Source organism: Indicator indicator, chromosome 31 (genome assembly GCF_027791375.1).
Source record: "Indicator indicator isolate 239-I01 chromosome 31, UM_Iind_1.1, whole genome shotgun sequence".
In the NCBI taxonomy this organism is placed as follows: domain Eukaryota; kingdom Metazoa; phylum Chordata; class Aves; order Piciformes; family Indicatoridae; genus Indicator; species Indicator indicator.
The window spans coordinates 3,001,886-3,019,549 of NC_072040.1; the positions used below are offsets into that span (position 1 = coordinate 3,001,886).

Sequence of the window (17,664 nt, forward strand, 5' to 3'; positions counted from 1 at the left end):
TTCACTTCTGTTCAACCAGGCATTTATATTTCGTGCAGATGCTCATAGCTTAAGCCTAGAGGTTTTAGTTGGACTAAAGTGTTTAGAGACTCCAGGGACCTCTCTGACTGTGCAGGAGAGGTAAGAAAAAAATATAAGAAAAATAACAGAGGCTGCTGCCTCATTTCTACCTGAGGCTATCAGCAGACCATAAATTATGCATCAAAAGCCTTGATACCAGCAACATGTGAATGGATCCCTGACCCACTAATCCGAGCAGCCTTGCACTTCACTCTGCCAGCTTAGCCTAGGTGACAGCTGATGGTCTCCAGAGGTCCCTTCCTACCCTGTGACAGTTGCCTCCCATCCCCTGAGCCTGCTCATTGCTGTGGTCTGGAAGAGCTGAGCCAGGCTCATCAGCAAGTCACTGAAGGACTAAGGGGTTTGGTGCTTCTGAAAATACCTGGTGACCACCACCAAAGGGTTGTGGCTCAAGGTCCAAATGGAAACCAGCAATCAGTGGTGTCCCCATTCAGGGATTCATGGAATGGGTTGGCTTGGAAGGGCCTTAAAGATCATCCAGTTCCAGACCCCTTCTGATCCAAACCATTCTCTGCCTTTATGCTTCTATTTTTTGGTGGTGAATGCAGATATATTTATGAGATAATATCATCCCACACCTCACCCTCTCTAACTATTTTTGGTTTAGTGATGCATAGACTCAGAGAATGGTTTGGATTGGAAGGGACCTTGAAAATCACCCAGTTCCAAGCCCCCTGCCACTGCCAGGGACACCTCCCACCAGCCCAGGTTGCTCAAAGTCTTACCCAGCCTGGCCCTGAATACTTCCAGGGAGGAGACCTCCACAACCTCCCTGAGCTCTGCAGACAAGCAAGGCAGTCCCCTGTACAACACAGGGATCTCAGAAGGGTTCCGTGCCTTGAAACTCAACATGGTCAAGCCAAGTCCAGTTTGGCATCTAAACTGCTCTTTGGATCAAGCCATGTGGACTTTGAGGTGCTAGGGACATTGATGCTTTGGCCATGCTGCTGTAACCTCTGCACTGGTCCCTTGGAATGCTCCCTGAAAGCCAAGCTGAGCAAGTGAAGAGGGAACACCCACTGAAGGCTGCCACTTGGTGCCAAGAACATTCCCAACATCAGGAATCCAGGCAGTGTCCATCAGTCAGCTCCCTGCAAATTATCAGTTCAGATGATGGCTGGGTGGGTTCATGTGAGCATAAGGTTATTAATTACCCAGCAGCTGGGTTAATTAAGACAGCAAAAGTGATTTGTTGGAATAAATATTTTATTAGTGTGTCCATCAATAAAAGCCAAAGAGGAGGCTTGAATTAATTCATTCAGAAAGCTGGGGTGGGGGTGGTGGAACTCCCTCTTGAAGGATCTAGACAGGGTTGCTCTGTAGAAGCCTCTCTCCCCACTTGACACTTCATGTTAGTTGTGCTGTAGTTGTCAGAGAGGCACAGATGGCTTGAGGTGGAAGGGACCCTAGAGGTCACCTAGTTCCACCCCCCTGACACAGAGCCAGCCAGCCCCACCAGGGCTTGAGCTCCCATCCAGCTGCAGACACCACTGGCCACAGTGGGGCTTGGCAGCTCAGGACAGCTTGGTCCCAGCCACCTCCAGCCTCATCCAGAGCTGGTTTGTGCTTAGCTGGCTCAGAGCAGCAGGGCCACAACGTGGTGTCCAGCTGCTAGAGGCTGTGCAGGGTCTGGGGGTGATGATCTCAAAGGTCTGTTCCAACCTCAACAGTTCTGATTCTGTGAACACCCCCCAAGAAACTGGGGCCCAGGAGGATCCAAGGAAGCTGGGGGTGCTGCAGGCTGCTCAGAGAGTGTGGAAAGTTGGATGAAAACCACAGTCCTGAAACAGCAGAGAAGTGAAAGCCTTGGAGAGGGATCTCCATCAGGACTGTGCTGCAGGGTGGTGACAGCTCCCAGTCACCACTGACTCAGCTTCAGCCTCCTGTAGCTTCATTCTCCAGGGGGAAGATTAATCCCTCAGAGGAGGATTAAGCTGCAGTGAACTAGGGGCCACTTTCTTTCTGAATGGGCAAGGCCACACAGGGATTTAATGCACCTTTATCTTATGTGCATTGATTTCACAGCTTCACTTAATTCATCTTAACTCCCCCAAACTCCCTTCTGTGGCCAAGCTTTCTGTCTGCAGAGAAGCTCCTGGAGCTGCCTGTAAAGCTCATTGTGCACAGCCCAACCAGAAAGCAGGCTGGGGAATGATCTGAAGGAGCTTATACCTGTCTAGATACTACTAAATTATCTCCTTCTCAGATGGGTGATCCATGACACCCTCAGAAGAGCTGCTTTAATTAGATTTCTTGAATGGAGCAGAGAAAGGAGTTTTCTTAACACTAATCTCCAGGTTATTTTAGGACCCTCTCATGGGCAGGCTTTGCAGGGCTCTCAGACAGCACCAGTTGTGTCCAGCTGCACAAAGAATAATTTCTCAAGCAGGGAGATGTCTGGGCAGTGCAGCTGAAGAGGTTTCCTTGCCCACTGGGGGTATCTTCTTCTTTGGTGATGTCCATAAGAAAACATTGTGTCCCTATGGCAAGCACAGGGGCAGGGTTTCCATTCCCTGATCCTTCCCCTCACTGACACAAGAGACACAAAGCCAGGCTGAGGAGGATGTTTCTGTGGAAATCATAGAATCAAAGAGTGGCTCAGGTTGGAAGGGGCCTCAGAGATCATCTACTCCAACCTCCCTGCCACGGGCACCACTGAAGAGTCTGGCCCCATCCTCTTGCCCTCCACTCCCCTCTGGGGCTGCTCTTCTGCAGGCTCTCAGCTCCAGGGCTCTCAGCCTTTGCTCCTCACAGAGATGCTGCAGGCACCTCAGCATCTTCAGAGCCTCCACTGGACTCTCTCCAGTAGTTCTCTGTCTCTCTTGAACTGGGGAGCCCAGAAGTGGGCACAACACTCCAGATGTTGCCTCACCAGGGCAGACTAGAGGAGAACCTCCCCTGACCTGCTGGCCAGGCTTTGCTGAATACATCCTAGGAGACCATTGGCTTGCTTGGCCACAGGGACACGTTGTTGGCTCACGGTGAACTTGTTGCCCCGAGTCCTTCTCCTTGGAGCTGCTTCCCACCCCTGCCCTGTGCTGGTGCAGGCCCCCACACTTGCCCTTGTGGAACTTCCTTCAGTGTTGTGCTAAGCCTTCCTGAGTGTTTGCTGTGTTCTGACCCCTGCCTCTCCTCTTCTCTCTTGCAGCTGTTGGGGTTTGTCTACGCCTGCTACGTGATCAGCATCTTCCTGGAGGAGGAAGACAGCTGTAAGTACTGACACACACCTCTGCAGCCACAGCTCCTGGGCTGAGCCTTGCTCTGCCATTCACTGCCAAACCCAGGACAAAGCCTGTGCTCAAAGGTGCTTAGGTGCCACCACCTGGTCTAGGTGTCAGGATCATACTTGGTAAACTGGAACAGGTTGTCCAGGGAGGTTGTGGATGTCCCCTTGGGGGATCTTGGAGGTGTTGAAACCCAGGCTGGATGAGGCCTTGATCAATTTTTCTAGTGGGAGGTGTCCTTGCCCAAGGCAGGGGGGTTGGAACTGGATGATCTTTAAGGTCCCTTCCACCCCAAACCATTCTCTGAGTCCATGAACCACTTCCATGAGCCACATGTTGCATGGATATTTAACCCTTGCTGTATCTACATTTACATTTAAATCAAGGCTCCTGAAGCCATTGAGCCTGTTGCTCCAAATCAGCAGTGGAGATGACAAATCAAACCATCTGCCATGTGCAGTGCCAAGAGTTAGATACTTACAAGTAGCTAAATGTCATCTAAAATGCTCAGCCCATCTTCTCTACCTGCCTTTATCCATACAAACCTTAGGCACATATCCATATTGTCCAAAAAGTCTGGGCAGTGTCACTTTGGATGGACAGAAGTGTTGGTCAAAAGTCAGTGAATGGGCACTGGAAACTTAGGATCATAGGATCATGGAATTGAATCATGAAATCATGGAATTGAATCATAGATTCATAGAATAACAGAATCATGGAATCATTGAATCAGGGAATCATGGAGTCATAGAATCACTGAATCATAGAATCATGAAATCATTGAGTCATAGAATTATTGAATCATAGAATCTTGGTACCATGGAATCAGAATCACAGAATAGTAGAATCATAGAATCACTGAATCATTGGATGGTATGGGTTGGAAGGGACCTTTAGAGCTAAAAGCCCAAGAAACTGCAAGAAAAGAGCAATTTTATGCATTTTACCATGATTCAGCAGCCTCTTTTCTCAGGTAGCTGCACCCATTCTACCTTATATTTGTACTAGTTTGCAGGGAATAAATCCTCAACCATCTGAGAGGCAAAGCCTCCCTAATTAAATACGCTCTGCAATATTCAGTGCATCCAGTTAACCCCCAGTCCTTGCTCTGAAACCCATCAGGCAGACTTAAAAATTAATAATAGCTGCCTGTTTAGCCTCTGTGCAGTGCTTAAATGGATTTGGAGCCTGGCATTTCAGCTGATGGACACTGCTGAACAGTAATAATGCTTGGGGAAACATTGCTTTCCAGCTATGGCTCACCTTCCCTGGGCTTCAGACTGCAGTTAACTTTTCCTTAGGAGGAAGATGAGAGCAGGTCAGGAGGAATGAGAAGGCAGACATGTAAAAGGCAGACTGCTTTAGTGAGGTTAATCCCTTCCATCATTCAGCCTAATGAAAAGCTCTATTAATATCTCTTCCCTTCATTTTGGCATTTCTTCCTCTCTAGGTCTATCAATCTCTCTCTAAGCCCCTTTGCAAAGGACATGGAACCTGTGATCATACAACCCTCTCACTCTCCTGCTTGAGAATCACTTCCTCTTAAAAATGAAGCCAGCAGCTTGTGGCTGCTTTGTTGGAGCTGCTGAATGAGTTTAAGAAAGCAGAGTCTGGAGAGCAGGCAAAATCACTTTGTTAAAACCAGCATTAAGCTTATGAATAGCTTCTGGACTGTCTGGAGAAAGAGTTGATGGCAACACTGCTGCTAAATACTGGTTGAGAAATAGAGCACTGACCTGTGTCAGAAGTGACAGTTCTCTCCTGCACCTGAATCTGTGGAGTGGGAGCTGAGCTGCACACAAACTGCATAAGGGAAAGGGAGAGTGAAACCAGAGGGAGAGATTTAGCCACAAAATGACAGGAGCACAATGCCCAGGGGAGGTTGGAAGCTCTCCAGAGAAGGAGACTCCACAACCTCTCTGGGCAGCCTGCTCCAGGGCTCCAGCACCCTCACACCAAAGTAGTTTCTCTTCCTGTTCAGATGGAACCTCCTGGGTTCCAGGTTGTGCAAAAGAGATGACATTTAGCTACTTGAAAGCCTCTAACTCTTGGCCCTTAACTCAGGGATCATACCTTCCTTTATTTCTTTTTTACTGCTGTCATAAACAGTATCCTAACTAAACTGGAGTGATGAGTCAGATTAGAAGGGATATATTTCTTCATTGAGACTTCCTTGGCATCTCTTGGCTTCATGCATTGCTTTCCCACTCCCAAATATTCAGTGTCCTCCCACCCCCCTTTTTTTCTTCTCAACAGCTCATTTGATTCAAGTTTCTCCTTAGCTAATTTAACATTGATTTTGGTTTAGTCTCCACCTTCCACCTCCTTGGCCTTTCCCTTTTAATTAAATCTGCTTTTCACTGGATGCTGTCCCAACCCCCAGCTGCCAGCAGCTCAGCCTTTTCACTTCAGTTGCAGCTATTGTTAGATCAATCTCACTCCAGCATCCCTCTCCTGAGCTTTCCACTTGACATCACCTCCAGAACCACAGGCAGGTAGGCTTGGAAGGGACCTCTGGAGATCATCTACAGCACTAAGTGATGCCCATTCCTGTCCCTTCTTTTCACCCAGCTCCTCCATTCAAATGAAACCTCTTTACAAATCCATTTTCCACTTCCAGTACCAATCTCCTTGCTCTTCCATTTCCACACAGCAACAGCTTTGTGTCACTTTTAATTTGTGGAGCTTGAAAAGAAACTTCTCAGGCTTCTGCTTGGCTGTGTAAATGCCAACTCTCTCAGCCCCCAGCCTCCATGCAGATGAATTCTGCCAGTTCCTGTGCCTCAGCTCAGGTAATATCCATTGCATTGCTGGAGTTGCTTGAGTGATGACTTCCCAGTTTGCACAACACACCCAAGAGCTCTGCCTTGTAGTAACAGCTGCTGGTGGGGTGGGAAGTGTGAGCCTGCAGAGAGTGTGGTGAGCCAGGGAGGGATCAGTCAGGCTCTGCACTGGGGGTAAATTCACAGAATCTCAGCATGGTAGGGAGTGGAAGGGACCTCTGGAGATCATCCAGGCCAGCCCCCTACTCAAGCAGGGCACCCACAGCAGCTTGCCCAGGAGCACAATGCCCAGGGGGGGTTGGAAGCTCCCCAGAGAAGGAGACTCCACAACCTCTCTGGGCAGCCTGCTCCAGGGCTCCAGCACCCTCACACCAAAGAAGTTTCTCCTCCTGTTCACATGGAACCTCCTGGGTCTCAGTTTGTGCCCACTGCCCCTTGTCCTGTCCCTGGGCACCACTGACAAGAGTCTGGCCCCAACCTCTTGCCCCCCAGCCTCTATCTCTTGCTGAGCATTGCTCAGATCCCCTCTGGGGCTGCTCTTTAACTTCAGTCCTGGGACAGGATGGCTCTAAGCTGCTTTCAGAGACATGGCATAGAGAACATTTTGGAAAGACACTTTCATATTGGAATGATTCGGGGGTCTGGGATGAGAAGGTCTGAGCCACTGTCTAACAACTTTGATCTTCCTCATACTGTTTTTCATGACACTGCACAGCCATGCCCTTGGAAAGTCATCTCTCTTGAATGTCTGAGATAGTAAAATTTTGGATAATAGTGAGAGAGTTAAGGAGCAAAAGGGAGTTAAAATTTCTGCAGCAGTGCTCTTTTGAAGGCAGCTGGTGAGAGGATGGTTCCTTCAGCTCAGCCCTGCAGAGAAGTGTGGTGCTCAGGAGTCAGGGCAGCTTTTAAAGCCACCATCTATCTCAATAGATGAAGACTAGGATGAAAAACCTTAATAATTACTGTAGAACCCTGAAATATTCCCCTTCCAGCTTCTAGTAATGAAAGCTTAAGTAAAAGGTTGTCTATTAGTAATTTTCTCCCACTTTATCCTGTTTTAACCTGCTTACCATCTGCTAGGACTTGATAGAGACAAGCAGCAGTTCCAGTGCCACACCACTGCTGATGGCTCTGCTTCTGCTTTGACTTCTGTAGTCCTCAGCATAGAGGAGAAGCTGCTGCTGGGATCCTGCAAAGACCTGGTAGTGATAGGATCCCCCTTCTGGGGAAGAAGATGTTCCTCTTGTCCAACCTAAACCTCCAGTGGTGCAACTTGAGGCCATTTCCTCTTATTCTGTCACTTGTTCCTTGGCAGAAGAGACTAATCCCTACCTTACTCCAGCCTCCTCTCAGGGAGTTGCAGAGAGCAATGAGTTCTCCCCTCAGCCTTCTTTTCTCTAGGTCCCTCAGGTGCTCCTCAGCAGCCCTGCTCTCCAGACCCTTCAGCAGCTTCATTTAATGGATTTAAAAGATGTGGTGCTGAGGGTTGTGGCTTAGAGGTGCCCTGGCAGTGCTGGGTTAATGGTTGGACTCAGGGATCTGAAAGGTCTCTTCCAACCAAACCAATTCTCTCAAAGCCAACCCTAAATGCCACCTGTCCAAAAGAGGAGCCCTGCACATGGCTGCAGCCAGCAGCCTCTTGCCCTGTTCCCACTCAGGCAGCTCCTCTGACAGGGGCCAGGAGTGAATGCACATCACTTGGAGGGACCCCCCTCAGAGCACAGCTTTGCACTTCCAAGCCCAGCAGGCAGTGAACCCTACAGGAGCATTTCAGGAAGCATCTGGCATGAGCACAAAAGGTGACACAAGGAGAGAGCAACTCCCTGGGCTTGTGGCTCATCTTCTGCAGCCAGCTGCAGATAACAGACCTGCTGCTGCAGCCTGCTTTTGTCTGTGGGCTGCTCAAAAATCCTCTCCTTTTAAGTGCCTCTCTGTGTGGCTGCAGCGAATGACTGGAGTCCATGGGGGGTTCCATGTTTAGTGGCTGAATATTCCTTTTGCTAACAAGTTGTGGCTTGGGGAATATATTTGGAATATTTTTTTTAATGTATAGAATTATAAAACTATATAGAAAAATGAAATTTTTTTTCCCCATGCAATATTTTTTTTCCTAAGGCTTCTACAACTTTCTGAAGTTCATTATTGTAGCCTGGCAGAAATTATTCACAACCCATTAACCAAGCCAGAAATAAACACAATCAATCGAGATCATCCTTAAACTAATGTTTCCTCCCCTTGGGAAACCTCTGCAAGTGTTGCTGCTGTTTATTTTTGGCTGGTTGAACTAAAGGGATGCATGCATGCAACACCAGCAACAAAAAAGTCGAGTTTTAAAGTGTTGGAGCAAAGTTGGGTGTCTGAGATGTCTGTTTGGGCTGAGAATGTGCAGGGGATGGAATGAAAATGCCCAGTTCTGAGTCCTAGGTTGAATTGCCTTTTGTGGTTGTAGTCCTGGGCAGTTTATGAGGTGCTGAAAAGATCAGGTAAAAGCAGAGGGAATTCTTTTCAAGCCAAAAGGAAGTCATAACTCATAACAACTGATGATGAATCCTCACCTTAAAGAGCTATCAGCCATAAGATGGAGTGGAGGATGAGAAATGGCACATCCCATTGCCTCCTGTGGCAGAGCAGCTTCTTGCCCTGAGAATTAGCTTCAGATGAATGCGAAGCTGAACTCCAGCACTGTGCAACACGCTGGGGAGAAAGCCTGAGCTGAATAGGTCTCAGCAGCTCCCCTCCTGTCTTGGATGGTGCTATCAAACCTGTTTGCTTTGTCAGACAAAGCCAGGTCAGTGTGGGCAGCTGCAGTCACTGCAGGGGGACCTCATTTCTGTCTCCAAAAGCCTTGGTGGTAGGAGGTCACTTCCTTCAGACTGTCTCCTTGCTTACAGGGGCAGGTGCAAGGTGCTTGTGGCTGCTGAGTGAGGGGTGGTGCTGAAGTGGTGAATTATCTCCAAAACATGCTTTGTAACCCCTTCTATCACACCTCCTCAGGGGAAAAAAAAAGAGTTTTCAAGAAGCCTTTTGAGAGAGCAGGGCAAAGTAAAGTAAATGTCTATCAGCATGGAAACAATTTGTTCTGATTGAAGTGCATCAAGTTCAGCCTTCAGCCAAGCTGCCCCTTCCCTGGACTCGAGAGGCAACTGAAATCAGCAGGAGTGTCCCCACAGCTCTCAGAGGGTGTTTCACCAGCCCTTCAATCTGGCAGCCTCAAGTCCCCACCTCCTCAGCCCTGATGAGCACTCTGTTTCCCCAGTCCATACATGGCCTGGGAAGGGGCTGGTGGTGCTCATTAGCTGCTCCTATGGCAATGAACACAATGAGGATCTCAGCTGCCACAGGACTGTGGTCTGTCTGCCCCTGTAGACACAAATGGAGGAGGCTGCTTCCATCTGACCAACAAATCCAGGCACTGGCATAAATGTACCCCAGGAATGACAGAGCATGGAGCCTTCTGTAAGAGTTCCCTCAGCATCCTCACCTGCTCTCATGAGTCAGGGCTGATGGCAACCATGGCACCACTGGTACCACTCATGCTGGGGACAGGACTCCATGGCAGATGGGAACCAGATTCAGGAACACAGGGATCAGGATGAAAGGTAAAAGGGACAGAGTCCTGCTGGGACAGGGCTGAAGAGGCTTGACCCTGGGGATCCCTCAGCTCTCTCCTGAAGATGCCATCCATGGGCTGCAATCCCTTGGTGGGCACTTGAGGGTCTCCTGTCCTGTCCTCTCCTTCCCACAGCTGCCACCTCTGCCTTGCTGCCCCCCAAGGTGTGGCACAAGCTGTGGCAGTGCTCTTGGTGTGCAGAGGAGCAAGTCTCAGGCAGAGGCTTTGTGCAGCCCAGGCTTTGGCAGGAGCTGTCCCCATCAGCTTCTGCCTGCTAGCAGCAGCTCCTGGCTGAGCAAATCTGCCCTGAACTTCAGAAAGTGCCTCAGTGAGCAGAGGCTGAGCTGGGGAGGGACAGCAGTGAGCAGGACCAGGGCTGGGCTGGCTCCCAGCAGGACACCACTCAGTTTATTTCCTGTGTGTGCATTGCTATTTTTTTTTAAACACAATTTGTCCACATTTCTTTTTCAGTTGACCTCTTTTCATTCCCATTTGCTCATTGCTGGCACTCTTGTTGTATTTTCAGTTGATTTCATAGGTGGACTTGAGTCATACTCCTACCGACAGCCCCCCCAGGAACATGTTGAGTTAAAGCCTGTAAAGCCTGTAGGTAAGGTTCTGGTCCTGTGGGCCACATTAATCCTTCTAACTGGACTGCAAGCTAACCTCCTCCTGAAACAATCTGGGCATCAGGTTACTAATAACTTAATTACCTTTTAATCAGCACTTAATTAAAAATTAATCCACCTCAACCCTGTGAGTGAGGGTCCTTTGGCATCAATGAGCTAGATGCTAAAGCAAGGATTAGGAGCTCTCACCCTGGCTTGCTCAGGGGAGGCTCTCAGTGCAGGATGGGATTGGTTCCCTGCTGGATTTTAGGGAGAAAGGAGCTGGGTTTTGGCTGCTACTGCAAAAAACGTAGTGAGATGAACTCCTTGATGGAAGAGCAGAAGCTTTGACCTTTGTCTAAATCTTGGCTAAAGAAGTGGTAGATTTTCCATCAGTTGCTTAAAATCCATCTGTAGAGCTTCACTGGAAGTTCACCATCCCTTAGGTGGTGCCTAGACTTCTCCTACTCTGTAACCTAACAAATAAGTTGGGCTGCATCCCAACTCTTTGTATTTGGAATCAATCGAGGGTTGGACTCGATGACCTTTGGAGGTCCCTTCCAACCCAAACCATTCTATGATTCGATGACCTTGGAGGTCTTTTCCAACCTAACCAATTCTATGATGACATCGAGCTGTGGGGAGACATGACCAGCAGATGTGTTTTGGCAGAGGCCCAGGTAGCTTCAGACAGAGGCCATTTCAAAGGCTTATTGGTAAAACAGAAAGATCTTCATTTGGAAACTGTGGCTGCCCCCTCCCTGGAGGTGTTCAAGGCCAGGCTGGGTGAGGCCCTGAGCAATCTGATCCAGTGGGAGATGTCCCTGCCCAGGGCAGGGCATTGGAACTGGATGATGTTTAAGGCCTCTTCCAACCCAAACCTTTCTATGACTCTATGAAACTCTTCCTAGATGCTTGGCAGTGGTTGTTGCCCTGATGCTCAGTCTTTAAGCTTCCATTTCAAAGTCTAAGTGGTAAACCAGAAGATAGCCAATTGGAAACTCTTCTTAGATGCCTGGAAGTGGTTGCTCTGCTGCTTTTTCTTTCAACTTACCTCCAGGCCTTCCATGCATCTCAAAAGCAACATGAAGTCCACCACTGAAACTGATTTAATGACCTCACTGCATTTTACTTCCTCATTAGCAGAACCAAAATGGGCTTGAAGGTTGGTTTGTGTTTTGTTTTTTTTTCTTGGTGTTATTAAGTGAAATCCAATCAAGTTTGGAGAACTTGAATTTCTAGTGTGAGGAGTTAGAACTAGATGATCCTTGTGGCCCCTTCCAACCCTGACTGATTCTATGATTCTATCAATTGGTAGTGGACAATTGCTAACCAAATATATTCAGCTGGCCCTTGGCACTTGAGCTTTGCTTGTGATTTCATTCTTTTTTTTTTCCCATGTTTTTAAGTCTGTTTTATTCATGCTGCAGCTTTCAGTTGGTAGAAATAACAACAAAAATGGTATTCAGATTTAGTGCATAATATTGCAGGATTAAGGCTTAAAGGGAGAGGGAAAAGCCCTTCCTCAGTGTGTTAGAACAGGAAGAAATATCACATTAAGGCAACAAAACTGACACAGCATTCAGTCCACCCTCTGCATGGGAATCTGTATCTGTCACTAATAGTTCATTAAATGCCTGCTTTGTGGCATTTTCTAAGGGAAAGGTGACAGCAAACGGGGGTTTGACCACTCTGAATTAGCTGTAAGAGCTGTAGGGGGAAAGAAATTGGTATCAAATTGGTCTCCAGGAGGAAGAAAGCCATAGCTACAACATTTAAACCTCTCCCTTTTCTTCTCTTCACTTGCATTTGGGTTTAAAGGATTGGGTGAATAAGGGGGAGGGGGGGAAGGCATTTTCACAACAGGCTTATAAATATGTTCACTGTTTTGCAGGAGAAATGTCACAGACTCTGAGAGTTTGCTCTTTGACAGCAGATTTTGGTTCAGGAGCTCAAAGGATCTTGGGGCTGTTGGTGAGCCTGCAGTGCAGGGGCTTGGAGCAGAGGAGCCTGAGGGCTGCCCTCATTGCTGGTGGTAGAGATGTGCAGGGATGGAGCCAGGCTCTGCTCAGGGATGTGCAGAGGGCAAGCTGGAGCAGTGGATTCATGGGAACAGAAGGGAAAACTTTTTCACTGTGAGAGTGCTGGAGCCCTGGAGCAGAATGCCCAGAGAGGTGGTAGAGTCTCCTTCTGTGGAGAGATTCCAAACCCACCTGGATGTGTTTTGTGTGGGACCTGCCTGGGTGCCCCTGCTGTGGCAGAGGGTTGGACTGAATGATCCTCTGAGGTCCCTTCCAACCCCTACCATTCTGTGATGATTTCTGTGATTTCCTTGTGCAGCTCGGAAGAGCCTCTGTGGCCTCTTTATTACTGCCAGGAGTCTAAACCTGGAAGATAAATGATAGAGAGAGGATATTTACCTAAGCAGGGAGGAAAAATACTCTCAGTGCTCCAACTCTGAATTAGAAGTCGAAACTGGTGGCAAAGATTGGACTGGCCAGTGGATTGTGCCACAGATTTGCAGGTGCTTATCTCTCTGCAGCCTTCTTGACTTGCTTTGATAAGTTAATTGCTGTTTGTAGCAGTTACACACAGTCTGAAAGTCTCTTTTATCCCTTCTGGTGTCCAGGCTGTGACAAACTCCCATTTCTGTGCTCTAGGACTGAAGATGAATAAGGTTTGTTAAAATGCATCCCAAGCCTTAATCAAGGTTACAGATCTGCCAGCACTTTAATCCTGGGGAAAATGAGCAGGATGCTTTGCACAGATAAAAGCTTCACCCCCTTTTATTGCCCTTATTTAGTTCATAAATTAACTAAACACAGTTCTGTGGCCTCAGCCAAGCTGTGCAGAAGACAATCTGGTGCTATCAAGTACTCCTCTTATCTCTGCTTAGTGCTGCCATCATCATTAATGATTAGCAAGCCTGTGCTTGGTTTTTCCTTTTCAGCCCTCAGCAGAGGCTCAATTTGAGCTTGTTCTCAGGGGGACTATTTTTAAATGCAGCTATGAATGATCCCAACTGCTGTGTTTGCTCCTTGTTCCTGCAACTCCATTACGTGACTGGACAAGGAGAAGCAGGATCTGTGCCCTGGAGCAGGCAGTTTGAGATGTGTAAAGCAGGAGATAAGAATGGGAGTGGGAAAACAATCATCATCTTCTCTCTGGGACTAAAGCATCTGGACTCAGGTTGAGAGAGGGCATTCTGCCCCTCTGTTCTACTCTGGTGAGACCTCACCTGCAGTGCTGGGTCCAGCCCTGGAGCCCTCAACACAGGAAGGACATGGACCTGATGGAGAGGACTGGAAGAGTCAAGCACTTCTGCTGTGGAGACAGGCTGAGGGAGTTAAGGCTGTTCAGCCTGGAGGGGTTGTTTAGGCTGGAGAAAAGGAGGCTGAGGAGAGACCTCATTGCTCTCTACAGCTCCCTGAAAGGAGACTGGAAAGTTAGGCTCTTCTCCCTAGGAACAGGTGCCAAGAAGAAAGAGTCTGAGGTTGTGCTGGGGGCAGTTAGGTTGGATATTAGAACTTTCTTCCCTGAAAGGGTTGTCATTGATCTTTGACCTTTCATCTGGGTCTTCCAGCAGAGGAAAGTGAAAAGCAGAGGTGGTTTATGCCCTGGTCCCTTAGTCACCACCCTGCCAGGGGTGTGCATTTACACCTCCCAGCTCAGCAGGTTCCCCTTTGTTCATTCATTCTTCTGTTCTGCTTTTTAGGTCGAAGTAAATAATGAGCAGGGACTCCAGAGCTCTGCTGCTGCTGAAGAACCACCTTGGAGAAGACAAGGCCAACCTTGTGACTCACCCTCTGGGGGAACCCAGCATCTGCTTCTCACTGGATGCTTCTTCCCAGCAGCTCAGTGTCATCCATCAGCCTTGGTTTATTGCATAGATCCTTGTAGGGATGAGCTTGGAGTTTTGGAATACTTTCCTTCTCTGGACACCTGTAAATTGTAAATTTGGGTTTTTTTTCTATTTTCATTTCACAATTTTTTACAACATGTAGTGGTAAGGCATGAAAAACAAAACCACCTGTGGGACCTGAGGAGAAGAGACACCTCCTTCTCCAACAAGTCAGGTGTTTTGGTGACTGAGAGAATCATCCTGTGCCTGGTTGAGATTGTGTCAGTGAAGAGGTAGTTTGGCTCCAGGAGTCAAACCCTGGCAGTGTACAAAGGATCATTTCAGTGTTTAGGATTCAGTGTCCTCTCCCAGCCTTGGGGGCCCTGCTGAGTGCAGCAGGGATTGCTCTGGGGCTCTCCTCACCCAGATGCTGCAGCACCTGATGTGCTCAGCTAGTTCCTGTGATTCATGTTTGGCTCCTTCTCCTCAGCTCTCCTTCCCTGAGCCCAGCAGCAGCAGCTGCCTGTGATAGGAAGAGGAGCAGGGCAGCTGCTCTGTGGCTCTCCAGGAACCCTTCCACCACCCAGGGTTCTTTGGATGTCTGTGATTTGCACATTTTCCAACCCTTTTCCTCCCTTCTCCCAGGAAGAAGCCAAGCATGACTGTGCAGAGCAAGGCACCAACTGAAGCCTTAGAAGCCTCTGGGGACTCATTTTGTTCTTGATTTCACAGTAAACCTGAAAAGATGTGTGTAAAAATTTGTAAAGCTCTCTGTAAATACTTCTGGAGAAAGAAGAAGAATTGTGCCTGTGCTGCTTTGTTTGCTGTCCTGTCACCACCAGCAGCAAGTGCCACCCACAGCTGTTATCTCTGGGGACCTGGCAGCCTTTTTAACAGAACTTTTCATTTCTTACCTCTTAATTACTCTGCCAAGTGCTGTGCACAGTTGGACACCCAGCTGGGGCTCTCCACAGTGCCCCACCTGCCCCAGCAGCAGTTGGGGCTCCTCCTGCTTCTGTGCTTTCTGATTCTATGGTTTCTCTGGTGGGAGTGGCAGGAAGGAGATCTCTGCTGATCTGTGTATCTCTCTTCCTCTGCTCTGCCCTACTGAGGCCACATCTGCAGTACTCTGTCCAGTTCTGGGCTCTCCAGTGCAAGAGCCAGGGAACTGCTGAAGAGAGCCCAGTGCAGGTGGTGAGGGTGTCTCTGTTTTACATCACAATAATCTAAACAGAAAAAAATTCAAGCCTGGAGAGTAAAAACCTGTGAAGGAAGAAAGATTTGGGACAGGAAATAAACCAGGATTAAGAAAAAATACACCACAATAAAAGCAAAACTAAGTAGCAGAGAGCAAAATGAAAACAAAATAAAAAGGGAAGTAATTGTGATTTTACTTTTACACCAGGTAAGAGGACCCCAAAATGGTGTTCTGCTGGAATGAAAGCAGCACAACATGCAGGTTAAGTATTTGGCTCTGCCACTGTTGTGGGGTTTAGGGCTTCTAAAAAGCTCAACCAGTTTCCCAGCCTGGTTTTCACCCTTCCAATGGACCTTGCCAAGAAACCGGAGGTAGAAAGGAGCAGGAAACTGAAGGATGGCTGCTGTTGTGCTGTGCCTGCTCTGCCACCTCATGGTTAGTGGCAGAAATTCCACCACACTCAGTGGGGTCCAAAACACAGCAGAGGAAAAAGAGGAGCAACGTGAACCTGTGTGCTCCAGAGGAGGCCATGAGGATGACCAGAGGGCTGGAGGGGACAGGCTGGGAGAGTTGGGGCTGTTCAGCCTGGAGAAGGCTCCAGGGAGACCTTAGAGCAGCCCTCCAGTAGCTGAAGGGGCTCCAGAGAGCTGGGGAAGGACTTCTGACAAGGGCTGGCAATGGATTAAAACCATTAAATGGTCCAGGTGGTTTGGAATTTCTCCAGAGAAGGAGACTCCCTAACCCCTCTGGGCAGCCTGCTCCAGGGCTCCAGCACCCTCAGAGGAAAGATTCCTCATGTTCAGCTGGGAACGAAGGCATGGTTAATCTCACCTGAGAGTGATGGAGCCAAGCTGGCCAGCCTGGAGATGTTCACTCAGCTGAGTCCTTAGCCAGTGCTGCCTGACATCCACCCCAGTGGCCATGGCTTCATCCTCATACACTGTCACCTCCTCCTGCCACACCACAATCCACATTCCAGGCTGCTCCACAGGCCTCCAGCTGAGCAAGATCTGCAGCTGGAGATTTCTGCAATATGCTGGAAGAAATGAGGAGGTTGAGTGGCTCAAACCTGTTGAGGATGACCCAGCCTGGCTGCTGTCAACTTGCTCAGAGCCATTCATCACAGCAGAGCAGGCTGCAGCTCAGCTGCAATGAGCAGAAGAGTGCTGGTGTGGAAGGAAAGGAGACTGGGCCCCGTTCAGAGATGTCTAGAAAGCAGCAGCTTCTGCTGGAAATCTTCCTGAGATTTCCATGTTAGTGGCATCACATGGAAACGCTCTGCAAATGCCTAACCCAGCAAGGCTCAGTGAATAGGAGGCCAGCAGATGGCTTCTGTACATCTGAGGAGCTTTCAAATATTAAACAAAGAAATGAAGACTGCAGAGGAGTGTCACTCACGCATCGTGGTGGCTGTTTAATCAGGCAGCTGAGCCACCCCCAGTTTAATTGCCTGGTTTTTAGTGCTCCAGTCTCATTTCACATTGCCTAAATGAAGCTCTTCAGTTTTAATTCTCTGTTTGAAGTGTTGCTATCTAGATTACAATTTATCAGTTAAGTTCTGCAGGACAAAGAGAACAAGACAACTGCCCCAAATCTTGCTGTTCATCAAAGTATGAGAGATCATGTTTCTTTGTAATTAATGCTCATCTAATCCATCACCCATCTGCATTCTGTGCTTCAGCACTAGAGCCATGAGCTAGGAAAGTGCAATGAACTCATGGGAAGCTCAGGTGGACAGAAGAGTTGCTGAAGGAATGGAAATGATGGGTGGGAGTGAGCTAGAGGCTGCAGCAAACACTACTTTGCCTCTTCGTGGAACCTTTTGTCTCTTTGTCCTGCTGGGAGCCAGCCCAGCCCTGGTCCTGCTCACTGCTGTCCCTTCCCAGCTCAGCCTCTGCTCACTGAGGCACTTTCTGAAGTTCAGGGCAGCTTTGCTCAGCCAGGAGCTGCTGCTAGCAGGCAGAAGCTGATGGGGACAGCTCCTGCCAAGGCCTGGGCGCTGCACAAAGCCTCTGCCTGAGACTTGCTCCTCTGCACACCAAGGGCACTGGGCAGGGGAGCAAGTCAGAGGTGGCAGCTGTGGGGCAGAGGGCACAGACTTCACTCACCACAAAGCTGCAGCAGATGCTGGTTCTTGTTGGCCATCTGGTGGCAAAGGCAGAATGGTGCAAAGAGAAGACCTCTGCAGATTTGTCCTTCTGGAAGAGGGTTTCCCATCACCTGCAAGACACAGAGGGTCACACCTTGCTGGTCAGTCTTCCCACACAGCAGCAGGCAGGCTGGTTAGACTCACAAGCCCTACTCTGAATGAGAGGAGAG

General features: G+C 48.7%; 1 protein-coding gene and 1 long non-coding RNA gene across 2 annotated transcripts in view; one reads left to right on the forward strand and one right to left on the reverse strand.

Moving 5' to 3' along the window:
* NKAIN3 (sodium/potassium transporting ATPase interacting 3) overlaps positions 1–10,522 on the forward strand; it is a 136,495-nt gene extending 125,973 nt beyond the window's left edge. Inside the window, exons 5-6 of the mRNA XM_054394659.1 lie at positions 3,230–3,290; positions 10,225–10,522. Coding sequence (XP_054250634.1) covers positions 3,230–3,290; positions 10,225–10,418 — 255 coding nt within the window. The 3' untranslated portion in view covers positions 10,419–10,522. The remainder of the gene's footprint in view (positions 1–3,229; positions 3,291–10,224) is intronic.
* Positions 10,523–12,442: 1,920 nt separating this feature from the next.
* On the reverse strand, positions 12,443–16,374 carry LOC128977203 (uncharacterized). Its single transcript, XR_008489413.1, has 4 exons — positions 16,177–16,374; positions 15,062–15,410; positions 14,110–14,248; positions 12,443–12,968 (listed from the first exon to the last, which is right to left on the reverse strand). It is a non-coding gene; the product is annotated as an uncharacterized LOC128977203 (long non-coding RNA).
* Between the last annotated feature and the right edge of the window lie 1,290 nt (positions 16,375–17,664).